The sequence below is a fragment of the Panthera onca genome, chromosome B4 (assembly GCF_046562875.1).
Source record: "Panthera onca isolate mPanOnc1 chromosome B4, mPanOnc1 haplotype 2, whole genome shotgun sequence".
In the NCBI taxonomy this organism is placed as follows: Eukaryota; Metazoa; Chordata; class Mammalia; order Carnivora; family Felidae; genus Panthera; species Panthera onca.
The window spans coordinates 103052406-103072164 of record NC_138345.1 but is presented as its reverse complement, the minus strand read 5'-3'; the positions used below and the strand labels follow the sequence as shown (position 1 = coordinate 103072164).

Genomic DNA, 19759 nt, shown 5'->3' with positions numbered 1-19759 from the left:
ACTCTCGCACACACACATTAAATTTGTTATTTACTCAGGTGGGGAAGACTCTGCAAGGAACTATTTAAGGGGACATGAGGCAAGAGAGAAACAAAAGTAAATACAGGTCAAATTATTAGAGAGTGGGCCACAGCTCTCGTAAAACGTAGACATATATGGAAAGGTCAAAAGGAAACACTACATCTTGGAATGGTCCGTGATGATGAGGAGTGACAGTGAGCAATTTACCTGCTGGCTCCTGAGCCTATCATTGTTCAGAGTTCACCTCACAGGATATTTGTCCTTTATTCCAGGTTGCATTACGCAATTTATCAGGGTAGTCAAGGGGGCATGGTGCTTCTTCCAGGCTCAGAAGTAGTAGGAAAAGCGAGTGCCTACGGCAGGAATGGGAAAGAAATGGCGTCCTTCTTCCCCAGAAGAACACCAAGACGCTGATCAGTCCAAGGCAAGGAAGCCAATCGCCAATGCGCTGTGCTGTTCCTGCTCAGCTGTTTCAGGCTGCCTGTGTAGAGAACTACCATGAAGATGGAAGCAATCCAGTTCCACCAGCTGCAGAAACAGAAGTAGGTGTCTGAGTGAATCTGAGCACGAGTACATCAAGAGGGGTGTTTATATTGAGTCAAATCTATCACCCATTAATCACCTTTCAACCTACTTGTTAAGGTCTGAGTTTTTGTGTCCCCTTACCCCAAATTCATATGCTGAAATCCTAACCTCCTATATGATGGTGTTAGGAAGTGGGTCCTTTGGGAGGGGAGTAGAACATTAAGTGGAGCTCTCATGAATGGGATTAGTGCCCTTATAGATGAGACCCCATAGAGCTCCCTGGACCCTTTTGCACATGAGGGGACAGCAAGAGGACTGCTGGCACCTTGATCTTGGACTTTCCAGCCTCTAGAACTATAAGAAATGTTTGTGGTTTATAAGCTGCCCAGACTAAAAAATAAAAGTATAATTAAACTTTTAATTTGTTACCATTTGGTAGGTGAAAAAATGCTTTTTGGTGTGAATTGAACATGAGATGCTTTTATGAAAAGTATGCTCGACTCTTTTTTCAGTGTCCTCAAATATGATTTCTTTTTCTCGGTACGAGTCATTGGCCCATATTCTATTAGGTTGTTCATACTTTCCTTTTGTGATTTTTTTATGAACTCTTCATAAGAAGACTAGACTTTATCAGAGATTCATTGTAAATATTGTGCTTTGGTTTTACATTATTCTTTTGACTTTGACATTTTTTGGTCTTGCAGAATTTGTTGTCAGTTTTCTTGTTAAATTTATCAATCTTTTCTTTTGGGCTTCTGGATATTTAGTCAGAATTAGAATGACTCTCCCCACTCTGAGGTTCTGATGAATTCTCCCGTATTTTCTTTTGGAAGTTCTACTCCCCCTCCCCTTTTTTTAAATTTATTTTTAAATTTACATCCGAGTTAGTTAGCATATTGTGCAACAATGATTTCAGGATTTAAGATTCCTTAATGCCCCTTACCCATTTAGCCCATCCCCCCTCCCACAATCCCTCCAGTAACCCTCTGTTTGTTTTCCATGTTTAAGAGTCTCTTATGTTTTGTCCCCCTCCCTGTTTTTATAATATTTTTGCTTTTCTTCCCTTATGTTCATCTGTTTTGCATCTTGAAGTCCTCATATGAGTGAAGTCATATGATATTTGTCTTTCTCTAATTTTGCTTAGCATAATACCCTCTAGTTCCATCCACGTAGTTGCAAATGGCAAGATTTCATTCTTTTTGATTGCTGAGTAATACTCCTTTGTATATGTATACCACATCTTCTTTATCTGTTCATCCATCGATGGACATTTGGGCTCTTTCCATACTTTGCTTATTGTTGATAGTGCTGCTATAAACTTTGGGCTGCATGTGCCCCTTCAAAACAACATACCTGTATCCCTTGGATAAATACCTAGTAGTGCAATTGCTGGGTTGTAGGGTAGTTCTAATTTTTAATTTTTTGAGTAACCTCCATACTTTTCCAGAGTGACTCCAACAGTTTACATTCCCACCGGGAGCACAAAAGAGATCCTCTTTCTCCACATCCTTGCCAACATCTGTCATTGCCTGAGTTGTTAGTGTTAGCTATTCTGACAGGTATGAGATGGTATCTCATTGTGGTTTTGATTTGTATTTCCCTGATGATGAGTGATGTCGGGCATTTTTTCATGTGTTGGTTAGTCATCTGGATGTCTTCTTTGGAGAAGTATCTATTCGTGTCTTTTGCCCATTTCTTCACTGGATTATTTGTTTTTTGGCTGTTGAGTTTGATAAATTCTCTATACATTTTGGATACTAACCCTTTATCTGATACGTCATTTGCAAATATCTTCTGCCATTCTGTCGGTTGCCTTTTAGTTTTGCTGACTGTTTCCTTCACTGTGCAGAGCTTTTTATTTTGATGATGTCCCAACAGTTCATTTTTGCTTTTGTTTCCCTTACCTAAAGAGACATCTTGAGTAAGAAGTTACTGCGGCCAAGATCAAAGAGGTTTTTTGCCTGCTTTCTCCTCTAGGATTTTGATGGCTTCCTGTCTTACATTGAGGTCTTTCATCCATTTTATTTTTGTGTCTGATGTAAGAAAGTGGTCCAGTTTCATTCTTCTTCATGTTGGTGTCCAGTTTTCTCAGCACCACTTACTGAAGAGACTGTCTTTATTCCATTGGATATTCTTTCCTGCTTTGTCAAAGATTAGTTGGCCATACGTTTGTGGGTCCATTTCTGGGTTCTTATTCTGTTCCATTGATCTGAGTGTCTGTTTTTGTGCCAGAACCATACTGTCTTGATGATTACAGCTTTGTAGTATAGCTTGAGGTCTGGAATTGTGATGCCTCTTGCTTTGGTTTTATTTTTCAAGATTGCTTTGGCTATTCAAGGTCTTTTCTGGTTCCATACAAATTTTAGGATTATTTGTTCTAGCTCTGTGAAGAATGCTGGTGTTATTTTGATTGGGATTGCATTGAATATGTAGAATGCTTTGGGTAATACTGACTTTTAAGCAATATTTTTTCTTCCTATCCAGGAGCATGGAATATTTTTCAATTTTTTGTGTCTTCAATTTCTTTCATAAGCTTTCTAAAGTTTTCAGTGTATACATTTTTTACCACTTTGGTTAGATTTATTCCTAGTCATTTTATGGTTTTTGGTCCAACTGTAAATGGGATCGATTCCTTGATTTCTCTTTCTCTTGCTTGATTATGGTGTATAGGGATGCAACCAATTTGTGTGCATTGATTTTGTATCCTGCAACTTTGCTGAATTCATGGATCAGTTCTAGCAGTTTTTTGGTGGAATCTTTAGGGTTTATAGAGTATCATGTCATCTGTGAAGAGTGAAAGTTTGACCTCCTCCTGGCTGATTTGGATGCCTTTTATTTCTTTGTGTTGTATGATTGCTAGGCTAAGACTTCCAACACTATGTTGAATAACAGTGGCTAGAGTGGACATCCCTGTCTTGTTCCTTACCTTAGGGGGAAAGCTCTCAGTCTTTCCCCATTGAGGATGATATTAGCATTGGGTCTTTCATATATGGCTCTTATGATCTCAAAGTATGATCCTTCTATCCCTACTTTCTTGAGGGTTTTTATCAAGAAAGGATGCTGTCTTTTGTCAAATGCTTTCTCTGCATCTATTGAGAGGATCATGTGGTTCTTGTCCTTTCTTTTATTGATGTGATGAATCACATTGATTGTTTTGCATCTACCCCCCCTTTTTTAAACATTGAATCTGAGTCATGTAGAATTTATCCTAGTGTCCATGGACCTCTCTCTCCGTCCAAGTTATTATCTAGTTGTCCCAACACCATTTATAGAAAGTCCATTTGTACCTCTCTGATGATTTGAGGACCACCAATATCCTATACTACATTGGGCTGTCCTTCTTGACCCTTCCATAGGTACGTTTATTTAACTAATGCCTGCTTTCTCACTAGACTTCAAATTACATGAGGGTCAGCACTGTGTCTGCTTTGTTTTGCCTGTGTCCTCAGAGCTTTTACAGTATCTGGTACCTAGCAGGTACTCGATAAGTATTTGTTGTGTCTCAGAATGTTTATGATGTTCTAGGACATTGTTTCAGTTTTCCCCACAGATAGATTTAAACAAGACTTAGTATTTTAATTTAATAACAAATATTTTATAGAGCCTGAAAATAAAGAAATATGTAGTAGACATACATTATGTGCCTCAGTTGAGGTACATAACAGTTTCTCTTAAGCAATGTTAATTTATTTTAACCGAAAACATTTGATTCAATCAATATGCTAATAGGAGTCAAAAAATACTGAAATGTTATGTCTAGACGAAATGAAACATTTTTATTAAGCACCAATAAGATAAAGTCAATTTTTATAGAGTAGTCACTGGGACTTTGCGGTTACAGTGTTGATTGCAATCTTTCATTCATTCTTACCTAACCCTGGAAGTCCAAAATATCTCATAAGTCGCATTTTTTTCTGGAAATCATGATTTTGAAACAGAAGCATCTGCTTTTCAATGCAACTCTACTATTCTTTTGTTGCTGTTTGACTTCATTTGATCCCCACAACTATCATACCAAGTAGGGAATTCTCTCCTTTTTATAGATGAGGAAATTTAGATAATCATATCCTATAAGTGGCAGACAATTTGGGGATTTGCAAAGACCTCAGATATACTCCTTGCAAATGTCAATAATCTACTATGTTTAAAAAGTGCAGCATTCCATTGTAGGATTATTAATACATTCAAATAGTTGTATTTCATTCCTCATTGGCAAAGCAGCAGCATGGAAAGCAAAACAGCACACAACTTCAATCGTTTGCAATTATGTATCAAAAATCATACATCCATGAGAGAGCAAATAGTTAATTAAATGTTAAATAGTAACAACATATTTAATAACAGTTTTAATGGTATAAAAAATAAAAGTCTAAGATATCCCTTCTATATTTAGCAACTGATGCTACATTTCTCCATTTCCTATTGGGATAACTATTATATATCTGTATATACGTATGTGTGTGTGGCATTTTTTTCCTTACTTTAAAGGAAATTGAATTTAAAATTCTTAATTCTATGCAAAGCAAACTCTTTAAGAATCAAAAATTCTGTGATAGACACCTTACTCTACTGTTCAAAATAAAAGAGCATAGGACTGGAATATAAAAGACTTAACCCAACTATCAATAAGAATTCACTGTATTGTCATACCAAATGACTGTGTACAAGTCACACAGTTTCTCCGGTGATCTGATAGACCCACATAATAAGAGAAATTTGCAGTAACAACCCTAATGTTCATTCAAGCTTTATATAACTTAGAGTCCTGTAGTTCTATGATCTGTCTCTAAGCATCCCACTCTTTATGACTATCCAGATGCCAATTTTAGCTGATTAAAAAGTATGTGATACATTTACCAGACTAAACAGTAGTGATAAAAGAATACTATGATCTTTTTGTTAAATTTTTTCATCTTTATTTATTTTTGAGAGAGAGTGAAATAGAGCGAGTGAGCAGGGGAGGAAGAGAGAGAGACAGGGAGACACAGAATCCAAAGCAGGCTCCAGGCTCCGAGCTGGTAGCACAGAGCCCCATGTGGGGTCAAACTCATGAATCATGAGATCATGAGTGAGCCAAAGTCGGATGCTTAACTGACTGAGCCACCAGGTGCCCCCAAATGTACCATTATCTTAATTTAGGTAGCTTTGGCAGACTTTGTAAAAAAAAAAAAAAAAAAACAACCCACTATTGGGTGAAACTGAAAGAATTCTGCAAAGTAACCTTTTAATTGATGAAAATATCCCAGAGCTGAGGCATATTGCAATTATATACATAACTGCATTTCAGCTGAACAACTTAAAGTCATTTGATTCTCTAAAACAGAGTAAGTCAATAAATCTAATATTTTTCGAGTAAATTGTATGTATTCTATACCAAGTGTTCAATTGCCATATCCCAATAGTCTGAAAAATACATTATTGTTAAACAGAATAAGTCTTCCAGTGCCTAAATAATAGTGTTAAAAGTTAACTTCACTTGAAATTATGATTCTTGCATAGAGTTTTTGGAATCCCAAAGTTTAATTCCACTGGCATGTGCAGTCTACAGGTTCCTGAAGAGTGTGCATGACTTCAGTGCCATTTCCTGAGCAATACAGAGGCACAGACAAGTTTCGCACTCCATTTTCACGACAACACTTGCAGAATCTTAGATGGCTCTCGATATTGATGTTATATATGGTAGCAGATGGGCATTTTCCATCACAAGATGCAACATTTATCTATAAGGAGAGACAATGAGAAGAGAATTCTCAAAAATTTTAAAAACTGGCTATTTGATTCTACTAAGAAATCAAATGACAGCAAAACTTTATTATCACGTTAACTCTCAAGCTTCTGTATGTTAGAAGACTGCAAAAAATACCAGGTTGAAACTAGTAACTTGAATAAATCAAAGAGATATACCACGGTGATGCCTAAGACAGCAAGGCTGATGTAAATTAAACTATGAAATAAATGTGAATACACAACTAGACAGGTGTATGTAAAATGTTCATCACAATCTAATGGTTCTATTGTAATCTATATTATATCATGATGCATGTAGACTGAAGCATTGGAGAGGTCATATCAAACAGGGTAAAGTTAGAACTAGGACTTTTTTGCTGAGTAAAATTGCATAGTTAAGAAAATATGTAGTCAAATATATTTAGCGTTAATTTCTATCTCTCTAGATTGCAGTTATGATTCAGAACTATTGATTATTTATGCAGAATATTTTAATATTAGACTATACAAATAGTCTCAAAGTTAAATATTGTGACTATCGGCATTTTTTTGGCTTACAAACACATTTAGTGCTGTGATGCATGTACTTTTGGAAAGACACATGCTTTTTATGTAACAAATTATATTTTCCACTTACAGGGTTTTGACTTCTACAGTCCTGTTTCCTTATGATTGATTTAATGATCACTTTCTGGCATATTCTTTCTTCTCGTTTGCCTGATAAAATATAAAATGTATTTATTCATCTGAAGGCCCATGTCACATTATTTCTCTAATTCAATTAAACATGTGAATATATTAAAGTAAATAATATATATATTTATAGAATATATATTTCTATATTAAGATGAACTTAAAAGTTCCCCTCATATATTTTATGTTCAATATTTGTTTTCGGTTTCCAAATAGCTTTTTCTCATATTTTTTAATTTATACTTATCTCTTTATCTTATTCTCCTAGAATAGTTATCATAACCATAAATCATTCCATGCATGCAATAATGCTAGCATTAGCCTATGCTTATTACATATAGATAAAATATACACTTAAAATTCTAAAAATATGAAATGATTTTTAGAATGAGACATTGTAGAAGTATATATACATGTACATAATTAGGCATCTATACATATACACATAAATCTATTTTAAAATTAAAAACAGACTTAAAACCACTTTATCTTAATAGGTTTTAATATAAAATCATACATGTATATAATTGAATTATTTACCAACCTTTTTGAAATGTATGGATGAGTCATATTATACTTGATTTTATGGCTCTGAAATGATCTCTTATGACTTCACATTGAAAGACTTTATATTAATTAATGATATATTAATATGCTTCTGTATATGTGATGGACTATCACTTGATAATACGTCCAAGAAAATATATTTAATGCTATATAAGAGTAGATGCAAATAATCTCTGAATCAGGATGCAAAAAGACCAATGTTCTTACTAACTTGCTTTGCTACTTTTAGGAAACTCACGCAGATCATTCTGCTGAGTTTTCTTGTTCACAAAAGACTGGAATTAGATCTCCAGTTTCCAAACTATTTATTTAAGTTTAGCCACAAAATATTTATTTAAGTGCTCATATGAAATTCCAACATGCAAAGTATATAAAAGTTAAATTACTCCCGTTGAAGCAGAGAGGTGTAGCAAAGATTGCCTGAACTTAAGCTGTCCTTCCCAAGGTCACTCTTGACCTTCAAAGTGCTAGCTTTGGACGTCACATTTCAGCTCTCATCTTAATTTCTCAGGAGCATTTGATCCAGTCTCCCACACTCTCCTCCTTGAAACACTTTCCACACTTGGCTTCCTAAAAACACCCTCTTTTGGTTTTCCTCCATCTCATTTGTGGCTCTTCCTCAGACTCCTATACCTGTTCTTTCTCCTTTCCCCAGCCTCCCAACTATAGCCTGGCTAGAAGTTCAGGGTTGGTGACAGAAGGAAAACTGGTGTTTATCTTGTGATGCTTTCACTCAGTGGTTAGTTACTTTATTAACCTTTCTATTCTCATGTAGGAAGAAAGAATAGTCAAAAAGAAATCATCTTTAATGTGACCTCTGAGGTACCTACCCTCTTCTTTCTGTCGCCTTCACCCCTGTGCTTGACCAATCTTTGCTATTTCCTCTGCTTTCAATACTTTTTATTCTTCCAGGCTGGCTTCCCAAAGACATTCAGTCTTGACTCAGATGACACCTCACCACAAAGGCATCCTCTAACCACTCACTTAAGTTAGCAACCTAGCCCCCCACTCTCTATCCCTTTAATTCTGTACTATTTTCCTCTGTATCACTCATCACTACTTGACATAATAGTATATATTTATGTGGTCATTGTTTCTTCCCCTTCTTGATAATATGCACTAGGCATGCAGGTATTGTTTCATTCACTATCATAGTCCCAGTGCCTAAAAGAGTGTCTGATACATGGCAGGCACTTAATAGAAATCAGTTTGATAACTTCACTTGTGCAATGAATATAACTGGGGCAGCATAAATTTGTTAGTTGGCTGAACTTATTTGTACCAAGAGGCATTTCCTATTCATTCCTTAAAGACTATTGCAACACACTTTGCTATTACACAGCACCTGCAATAGTATCCAACATCCAGTCTCTCCAAGATAGCCCAGTCACCCAGAAGCAAAGACTGAAGACAAGAATTCTGTGATACCAAGGCAGAAACTATTTCACAAGTCCTTACATGTCAGATGGGAGAAACTGAGGTAGCTTGGTATTATTCTGACTTGGCAGAATTGAAAGGTCCTAGACCCAGGCATCGGACAGGCCTAAATCCATTACTGATTGGAGCCATCAACTTTTCTGAACCTTCATTTCCTTATCCATAGGGGAAACCATACCAACCTTCCCACCTAACCTCCCAGAACTGTTGTGAAAACTAGTTGCAATACACTCTGCAGTGGGCTTAATAGTGTTGACAGTGTAGGTAATAGATGGTAGTATTGTGGTCAGTAGCATAGAATTTCCACTGTCTGCCCTCAGATAACATAAAGTACTTACTTGTTTAATAATTAACATGGGGTTATAGAATCCAAGGTCCTTACTGAAGTCACAATACCATTCTCATCATAACCTACTTAACTTTATGTTCCAAGCAAAGTTGATACCACAGACACCTCTTAAACGTAAAATCTAGGAAAATCCCATGCAATACCTTTTGGGAAATGCAACAGTGAAGAAATTTCTAATATTTAAATTAAAATTAATCTAAATTAAAAATATTTTATTCATACTCCAGAAGACTGACAAAATAATTAACCACATGATATTTAAGTAATAACATTATAAAATGTGCTTCTCTCCTTGCATTATAGGATCTGAATTTTATGAAAAAAATCAAAGTCACCATGAGGAATTAAAACTAATCTATCAAATTAATGCATGTAATATGTCCTCACTTACAGATCTTGCAACAGCCTTCATTATAAAGCTTTACAATCCCTTCATTCTAGGAAGAGAGAAGGAATAAAGTCAAAACTCACAGTGTTTGTTCATTTCCTCCTGGACTAGACATAGAAAACTAACTCTCAGTATTTTTACTAAATATCACAAAGCCTTTATAAGAAAATGATAGAAATATAACTATTTCTAATAAGAATTTGTTGTTGAAACTAGGAGCAAATATTTTTGTTTCAATTTTGGTTATTTTTTTACTAGTAATATGAAAAAAGTGCAAAAAGATTAATTTACTTAAAAGAATACTTTATTTATTTATTCTTATAACACATTTTAAATGCCACACACACACACACACACACAAAAACTTATCAGAACAAAGTTTTATAGGTACTCTAAATAGAAGTCATTATATTTTCAACTCCTTGAAATAACGAAATGTATTCTATGAGACAAGACTAAGTTCCTGAATATAATTAAATGTTAAAATGATGTATCCTTTCATTAATATTTATTATTCAAAAAAAAACCCCACTTCAGGATGACTGACTCTTACCTGATTAAGAAAATTTTATTAATTATGTCTTGAGTTCTTACAGTAAGTTGTTCATTGCTTTTAGTAACTTATTAATTGCAATTTAAGCAAAAAGAATTTTGGCTATAAAAATGAACCTGTGAAATAAGATGACGCCTAAGATTCTTTCCAGAGCTGAAATCCTGTGACTTCACTATATATGTCTATCTAGCCAGCCAGCTAGCCACCATCACTAAAAGAGCACATGTTTAAAAAAAAAAAAATCAATAAGACCATGCTATTTCTCCGCATTGAAGAAAAATATTGCCTACACAATAGAATGGAGCGCACTTTTCATTAGGGATTGTTATCTTCTGAATAATTAACGCTACAAAGGGCCTTATAAGAAAAAGTATCACTTCCAAAAATCTACTTTCCCAATGGACTCTTCTCTGAGAAAATAAGAAACTGGGATATCTAAGCTAAAGGATCAGCAATGCTGTGACATGTGCCGACTTCCACCATGGCCTGTGCTCAGAGAAGCTAAGACAAATTTCACTTAGGCCAGCATGCATGAAAAAGTGAATGACATCATAAATCTGGCTGTGTGCTTAAGAAATAAAATTGGCCCACCTCAAATAGATTATTAATTCATGGTGAAAGAGATTCTAGTCTGCTGATCAAATGATTTTTCAATAATTATTTGATCTACATGTTAAAACCCTAGAGATAGCACAATGTTAATTCAGGGAGAATCAGAATTATTTGGAACGCCATTTATAACTCAAAATGGCAAACTGAATAGAGCTTTGATGTATACATGAAAATAAAACATACACCAAAATAAATAAGCCACTACATAAATATGTACTACCTTGGAAAACATATTATTTTCTAAGTTATATTTAATACCATATTTTTTAGATATAAAAAAGTACAAACCATTTTGCATTCAGTCTCATTAAAAGGGGGACAGACCATACTGTAGTTGAGAATCATTGTCCCTTCATCAGTCTTAACACATTCATATGTAGTACAATTATAGTGCCAGGTACTTCCCTCCTAAAAATAAGAGAACATTACTGTTTTGCTTATTAAAATGTGATGTATTTCTCTTTTCTTAATGTTCATTTATTTATTTAGAAAGAGAGAGCATGTATGTATGTGAGCTGGGTTGGGCAGAGAGAGAGGGAGAGAGAGAGAGAATCCCAAGCAGGCTCCATGCTGTCAGCACAGAGCTCAATGTGGGGCTTAGTCTCACAAACTATGAGATCATGACCTGAGCCAAAATCAAGAGTCAGGTGCTTAACTGTCTGAACCACCCAGGTGCCCCCAAATCTGGTATATTTTTAAGTAGAATATTTCCTATCCAAGTCAAGAGGCAGAGAACTTCTTGTGGCATAAAATGTCTATCTGGAAATATCCCCAAATTTATCTAAAAGGATTAAAATTACATATATGGTGTGTGTGTGTGTGTGTGTGTGTGTGTGTGTGTGTGTGTCTGGTTTCAAACTAGATCTGAGATGTAAATGTGAAATAAAGCAATAGAGAGAAAAGAAACAAATAGTGTCTGTTTCTACTACAAGATTAATTATCCAATTTGGCCAAATGTCAAAGGTCTTGTTCTAATATTCCCTCACTAATTATAAAACAACAAACCATATTAGTTAACACGCCTCCTTTCTTGAGATTTGTTTATTCTTCCTTCTACTCCCTTATCACCAAAAAATTTAAAAATCTTTGGAGGACAGTGATTATTGATTTATAGCCCTAGTTTTATATGCCTTATGGTTGTTTTAAAACACATTCCTATTCTTTTAACAAATTTTTAAACATAATAACTATTTCATTCCTGATTTCAGAATTCTTATTTAGATATAAAATCAGCTGAACATAATTATAACATAATTATTGGACTGTAATTGTTGATTTCTAATTTTATTTTACAACCCACATTTTAAAATGGTAGCCAAACTCTGGCTTGCAGTTTCCTTGTGCAGTAAGGAATTTGGATGAACTTCTTTTTCTCCAGATTCCATTTTAACTTATAAATATCTTTAGGTCTTCTAGAAACCTCAACTAGAAAAGATCTACAAGTCCAGGTATAAAAGGAAATAAAATATTCAAATTCAAATTAGAATTCTAATATTCAGCTCAAATAGTACTATCTTATTTATCTGAAATAAAAAATCAGTTGTCCCATAGAAATAAGATTTCTAGATAACTAAAGTTTATCTTTGAAAGAGCCAGGAGTTAACGATCCAGATGTACATTACCTTGATTGCATTACTTGTTGAATTCTAAGATTTTATTTATTTTTGAGAGAGAGAGTGCAAGCAGGGAAGGGGCAGAGAGAGAGGGGGAAAGAAGGTCCAAAGCGGGCTCTGCACTGACAGCAGAGAGCCCGATGTGGGTCTTGAACTCACGGACTGTGAGATCATGACCTGAACTGAAGTCGGAATTTCAACTGACTGAGCCACCCACGCACCGCAGAATTCTCAAAAAAAAATATTTTAACAGGGGTTAACTGAGCCTGGGTGGCTCAGTTTGTGAGTTTGTGAGTTTGTGAGTTTGAGCCCTGCATTGGGCTCTGCACTGACAGTGTGGAGCCTGCTTGGGATTCTCTGTGTGCCCCTCCCCCTGGCCCCCCTCAATAAATAAACTTAAATATTCTGAACATAATTTAATCTTTTATTTACATCTCAGGCTACCCACTGTAAATACTAGTCATATACACAGATGGCTCCTGGATTATTGATAACAGAGTTTATGTTGCCCTGTTACTAAAAGCCCCAAATTACTGTTTTTTCAAGTACACTCTGATTCCTTTTCCCTCACTGACACCTATGTCTTCATCACTTTAGAAGCTTCCATTTTCAAAACTCCTTCCTTAAAATAATATATTATAGGGGTGCCTGGGTGGCTTAGTTGGTTAAGAGTCTGACTCTGGATTTTGACTCAGGTCATGATCTCAAGGTTCATGAGATGAAGCCCTGCTTCTGGCTGGGCATGGAACCTGCTTAAGATTCTCTCTGTCCCTTTCTCTCTGCCCCTACCCCACTCGCAGGCACACACTTTCTCTCTCAAAAATAAACAATATAATATAATAATGTAATATAATATATTATAAAATAGACATGTCGGGGCGCCTAGGTGGCTCGGTTGGTTAAGCGTCCGACTTCCGCTCAGGTCATGATCTCACGGTCTGTGAGTTCGAGCCCTGCGTCGGGCTCTGTGCTGACAGCTCAGAGCCTGGAGCCTGTTTCAGATTCTGTGTCTCCCTCTCTCTCTGCCCCTCCCCTGTTCATGCTCTGTCTCTCTCTGTCTCAAAAATAAATAAACGTTAAAAAAATTAAAAAATAAAATAAAATAAAATAGACATGTCACTGTGATAAAACAAACAAACAATATCAAAACTATTTAAATCAGTAACACTAGTGTGTGCATAATTGTGAAACATAGGCTATGGCACAAGACAATTGTTAATCTTATTTCATAAAATGAACAGAATTGGAGAAATCTGTTTTGGGGGTATGTGAGTAATCCCATGTAATTAAAAACACCAGAAGTAAGACCTCTAGGTAATTAAACTATTAATGGAAAAACCTAAGGATGGCAACAACAAATGTGAACTACTTTTAGGTAATGTAAGTTATGAGAAATGTACTAAATGTTATGAGTGATGTACTAAAATGAGAAAGTTCCATTTTCTAGTCTAAGGAAGGAATAGGTCAGTCTGCAAACATATATGGAGTTATTCGGAGATAACAGGAAAATTCTGAATAATTATTTCATTATTTTTGGTGGAAAGGTGTAATATAGCATTACTGACACTTGAGATCTTCTTTGTAAAAAAAATTGTCAAATAGTCAATCTTTTTTCTTATTTACCCATTGAAATCTTCAATACCTGAAATAATAACATGCTAACACCTTGAGTTTCATATTTCCATTAAAATGCTTCATTTTAAAGGAGTGAATAAAATAATAATGTTTTCCCCCTTTATTCTAAGATTAGAAAAAAGCAATTCTCAAAGCCCATTCCTCACATCTGTAAAAAAAAAAAAGTGAGAATCTATAATAAAATATCTGTGAGAAATAAGTTAAATATATTCCTTTACAGCAGGAATTATCAGAACCTTTAAAATGTAACAAATGTAACTGTGTCTTATGTGCTGCATATGAGTGTGTTTATTGTGTGTAGAGTTGTGTGTGTGTGTGTGTGTGTGTGTGTCTGATAGTTTTCAAACTTACTGGACTTAAGAACATCTTAAGAAAATAGCACAGAGAGCTACCCTCCAAGGAACATATTTTAGGGACTAAGGAATTCATACCTCATATATAACTGATGTTCCATTTTCCATTTGAAATTTGCAGGATACATTTTTGCAGGTACCACAGCAATCATAATCACTTGGAGACGGAGTATATACCTGGTGCTGTATATAATGACAGTACATTTAGTTAGCCTCACAACAATACCAGTAGTTTTAATGAATCCACTCTGAAAGTGCTTCCCAGTATACCTATATGCTCTCTCAGAACACCTGTAAGCATTTAAAAGGTTGAATTTGAGGCACTTCAAATAATAATTTACTTCATGATTTAGAAATGAAGTAAATATTAACCTTTACATCTAGCAGCCAAGATTCATTAAGCAGGTCAAGTAAGCTGTATAGATAAATAGATAATAAGGCTCAAGATGGTACACAGGGAAAGGAAAATATGCATTATATACATTAGACATTACTAGATTACTGAACTATTCAAGTGTATACTTTTAACTTACGGAATATTCACCAGTTAAAATTCTATAGCTGCCATTTTATTATTAATTTAACTCTCACCAGAATGACTTACAAAGAATACTTACAATGTCACATTCTTTTGAACAGTTCACCATTGTAAAATTCAGAGTGTGAAAGCCTGTATGGTTATCTTTTTCTTCCAGACACTCCACTGTATAACAAAAGTCCCCTTCCAAATACTTTATCATAGACTGGCCAGGATTCAATACTGTTACTTCTTGAAATACACACACCTCATCCTTTTCTAAGAAAAGAAAAACAGTCAAGGAAAAGTACTATTTTGAGGATTTTTTTTATTAATCATTCAATGGAACTTGTATTTAAGTTTATATTTTCACCGTGATGTGTAATTTTTTCAAAACCAATAACGATCTTTCCCTTTATATATTGTTAATAACTCAAGAGTTTACTTAATAATGAATGTAGCACATTTAGTCCCACTCTTTACTGTCTGAACTGCCTTCAGAAGCTATACTTTATAGCAGATTCCAGAATTTTAGATCTAAGTGATCATCAAGCTGTTTGTTCTCTCTTCTGGAAACATAACATGACAATTTGATGGAGTAGATATAGAATGAGGCAAAAGCCAAATCAACAGTGGTAGGGCTTTTCGTGGTGGGATTGTATAACATTTCATGGTTTTTAATGGTTATTTTTAGATAAATTTTTCAATTTTGTTGTGCTGCAAAATAAATAGTGCTATACATTATGCTTGATGATTAAGGTAGCTAATACAAAGTAAAAGTGGCATATTAAGGTAGGCTAGAAAGTGATGAAAATACAGCTCAGAAGCTCTCTGTGCCTTGCTAACACCGAATTTAAGCCTTCTCTTATATAAAAATGCAAGTTTAAAGCTGTTGAATAAAAGCTTTTTTTCCTATTAACCTATTAATACTTAATATGAAGATTTGCTATGTTGTAGAAAAACCAACTCTATGCTTTGCAATGTTAGCGTGCATAATGATAGAACAATGATCAAAGTCTCTCACTTCTGGATGGATGTTGTAAAAATAGTAAATACATGTATTTAAAAGGACCATAAAATCAACTTTCAATTCTGAAAAGCCTCTACAAAACATATTTGTTGTTCTGTCCCATTAAGGTATCTATCAGAACATTTAGAGCTATTACAAAAGAGGCAACTGAAAATTGATAATGAATTTTTATACTCAAAAACTGGCACACACTTAATCAAATGGGTTAAAATGTGTGATACAACTCAAAGAAAATACTTTTTAATTTATTAATAGTGACCAGATAAAAATCGTATTCATCGCATTTAGTAGTGAGAAGAAACATAGTTACCACAGAGATACCGTACACATCCACAGTCACTCTGAAAGTTCTGATCTACTGCAGTAAATTCTCCCTGTTAGAAAGATATTATTATTAAACATGACTTACCCAGCTTCTCATATGACAACTGTAAAGATATATACACAGTATAACGTTTAGTAAGTTCCCTACCATACAGCCAGACACATATCAGGTGCTTGATAAATATTTGATAGCGAACAGGCTTTGATTAACCCGGTGGTCATTTAATTAACAGCCCACAGAAAAAAATTCACAACAAACAAAATGATGGCGGCACTTAATCTCTCCAAATTTTAATTCCTTTATCTATTAAATGAGTGAAGGTAGAGAAGATGATCTTTATGGTCTTTACTGACTTGAAAATATTGCTTGGTTCTGAGCTTCTAGCGGGCAATTGGAGATAAGAGAATACTTGCTAATCCTGGAAATTGTGCTTGATGCGAATGTTCTTGATCTTCTCTATCAAGGTGGCCCAAGGTCCTGATGTTTACATGGAGCAAGGATGCCATAGTATATAAAGCAGGAGCAAAAGAGTATGGTAGAGCGACGAATAGCATGCATGGACTCAGGAATAAGGCCGTCCTGTGCCCACCTCGGCTCTGCTGCCTACAAGGTGTGTGATCTAGGGCAAGTTGCTAAGCTGGTCTTCTCCTCACTTCCCTCATCTGTAAAATGGGGATAATAACATTGCCTACCTCTTAGGGTTTTTTTTAGAAAAAATAATGGGTGAATTCACGTAAAGAACTTACCATAGGGCAGACACACAGCAAGTGCAGTATAACCTTCAGGTGTCGATGAAATGCCTCCATACCAATGCTTAAACATTATCCTATCAGAAATGGTATCTATTCCTCTCAGTATAGGACCAAGTTTAAAGTTTCAAGAATTGCATTTTAAAGAGAAACTTTTTCTGAGGGCATTTTATTTTCATGTGATGTCAGTAAAAAAAATTAATTTGATTTGTAATGTAAAAAATGACTCTAATAAATTCATAGTAACGTATAAAGGGTACTTTTCCCCATAAGCTAATAATATCTTACCTTCTATAGTGCTTTACAAGCTGTAGTTTCATACACATTAACTCATTTGGTCTTTTATGATTTTTAGTTATTACCCAATTCCAAAGGTATTGGAAATAAAATGTTAGAAACATGGAGTTAGAAAAATAAATCAAATTCTCCCACGGCATAGGCTCCAAGTTGGTGTGTTTAACTCCCAAGGAAGCATCCCTCTCCTTTAAAATCAGTAACAACATCACCTTAAGCTGTTTGCACTTTTTGGCTCCTGAGAATAGCGCTTGCTATGTATGGTCATGTACAAGCTTTTGTGTGGACATATGTATTCATTTCTCATGGATATACACCTAGGAGTGGAATTTCTGGGGCATATAATATATATATATATATTATTATATTATATATATAATATATTATATATATATATTTATATATATTTATATTTAGCCTTTTGTCTTTCACAGTGTATTCCAAAACAGATGTATCATTTTACATTCCCACCAGTATCATATGAAGGTTCTAATTTCTCCACATCCTTGCCAACATGTATTATTATCTGTCTTCTTAGTGAGTGTGAAGTGATATCTCGCTGTAGTTCGGATTTTCATTTAACTGAAAGCTAATGATCTTATGAATCTTTTCATGTGCTATTGGCCATTGTATACCTTTATTTGGATAAACATCTAGACATATTCAAACAATGGAATATTATTTAACAGTAAAAAGGAAAGAAGTGTGGACACATACTGCAACACAGATGAACCTTGAAAACATTATGCTAAGTGAAAGGAATCACAAAACCACATATTATAGGATTCCACTTATATGAAATATTCAAGATAGGAAAATCTGTAGAGATAGAACAGATTCCTAGGGCTGGGAAGTTTGGAGGAAATAAGGGGTGAGTGCTGACAGGTGCAGAGTTTCTCTGGGGGTTAGTAAAATTGTTCTAAAGTTGATTTTGTTGATGGTGGCAGAATTCTATGAACATAATAAAAACCACGGAACCATATACTTTAAATGGCTGAATTGTGTGGTGTGTGAACTATATTTCAATAAAGTTGCTATTTAAAAACAGAAATACTGCAAAGGCCTACCATAAACTCTTTAGGTTGAGATACATTTGTTGTCTATGTGAATAAGCTGATGTGATTTAAAATAATATACCATCTTAGACACTGAAACAAATGTTTAGCAACTATTCAGAGTAGGTACTCAAGAACAATGGGTCAGGTCAATGCTTGTATAGAATCATGAATGTTAAAACTATATTATGCATGTGGTTACATATATTCAGGTAGGATGTTCAAGAATATTGCAGCTACTGCATATGTTCTGTGTGCCTAGCACAGTGCTAATATATAAAATAGCAGGCACTCAACAGATGCTTGGAGTATTGAGTAATGTGAAATTTTGATTCATAATTAATATTCAGACATTGAAAGTTGAGCTGGAAAAAAAGCTAGATAGGCCAGCATCTAGCCTAAATATTGGAGATGGAGAAGAACACAGAGAAAAGGTAAGTGGAGAATGGTAGAAACCCACAAGAAGAAACAAACAAACAACAACAACAAAAAACAGGACAGAGAGGGATGGACAGTAAAGTGGTTGGTGAGTTGGTGGTCAAGCTAAGACAGGTGTTAAAGGGGCACATACACACAGGCATACACAACACACCCAGAGTTAAGGTAACAACCAGAACAAGTTTAAAGAATAAACATACAGGCTTCTCCCCAAAAACACTTCAAAAGACCCAGAACACAGTAGGCACAAAATCCCATAGGATGAGGGTTAGATTTATCTTGTGTTTGAAGTTATTGAAATGTCTCAAGACGCTTTATTACCTCTTTCAGGCCAGCAGGAGAGCTCTGAATGAGGCTGGGTAGAGGTGAAACCACAGGGTCTCTACTTAGCTGCTCCTTTGGTGATCAGTGTTTACCCAAGGACCCAGGACTCTCGGACTTTTGATGTGCAAGCCTTGTAACCTTAAAGATTTTGTAGATATTTCTCTGTGTGTGTCCATGTATGTGTGTGTCTCTGTTTCTAGCTCTCTCTCTCTCTCGCTCGCTCTCTCTCCGTTTTTCCTCCCCCCCCCCCCACCCCTACACACATGTTACAAAGGGCCAGGGTCCTATTTTTTATCCTCCTAAATTCAACCTCTCCCTAGTCCCTCTATACAGATCTTGCCATACCCAAGGTTCTCATTCATGAATGGCTGTAACAGTCTCTGGCTGATCTACTTCCCTCTAATGTTTTACTGTCCTCATCCTGCCACACAGGAAGAGCAAAATTAACTCAAACACTCAATTTTCATCATAATTTCCATCCTGTGCAGGACCCTCTTTCTCTCCTATCATATTAAATGTGCAGTGAGTTCCTCAGAATAGGGCTGTGCTATTTC

The 19759-nt window shown here is 35.2% G+C and overlaps 1 protein-coding gene across 1 annotated transcript in view; it reads right to left on the bottom strand.

The window, feature by feature from the left end:
* Nucleotides 1-4360: 4360 nt before the first annotated feature.
* OTOGL (otogelin like) overlaps nucleotides 4361-19759 on the bottom strand; it is a 146825-nt gene continuing 131426 nt past the window's right edge. Inside the window, exons 52-58 of the mRNA XM_060656875.3 lie at nucleotides 16331-16394; nucleotides 15091-15269; nucleotides 14552-14656; nucleotides 11161-11280; nucleotides 9711-9756; nucleotides 6911-6990; nucleotides 4361-6266 (exon numbers count right to left, since the gene is read on the bottom strand). Of these exons, the coding sequence (XP_060512858.3) occupies nucleotides 6066-6266; nucleotides 6911-6990; nucleotides 9711-9756; nucleotides 11161-11280; nucleotides 14552-14656; nucleotides 15091-15269; nucleotides 16331-16394 (795 nt within the window). The 3' untranslated portion in view covers nucleotides 4361-6065. The remainder of the gene's footprint in view (nucleotides 6267-6910; nucleotides 6991-9710; nucleotides 9757-11160; nucleotides 11281-14551; nucleotides 14657-15090; nucleotides 15270-16330; nucleotides 16395-19759) is intronic.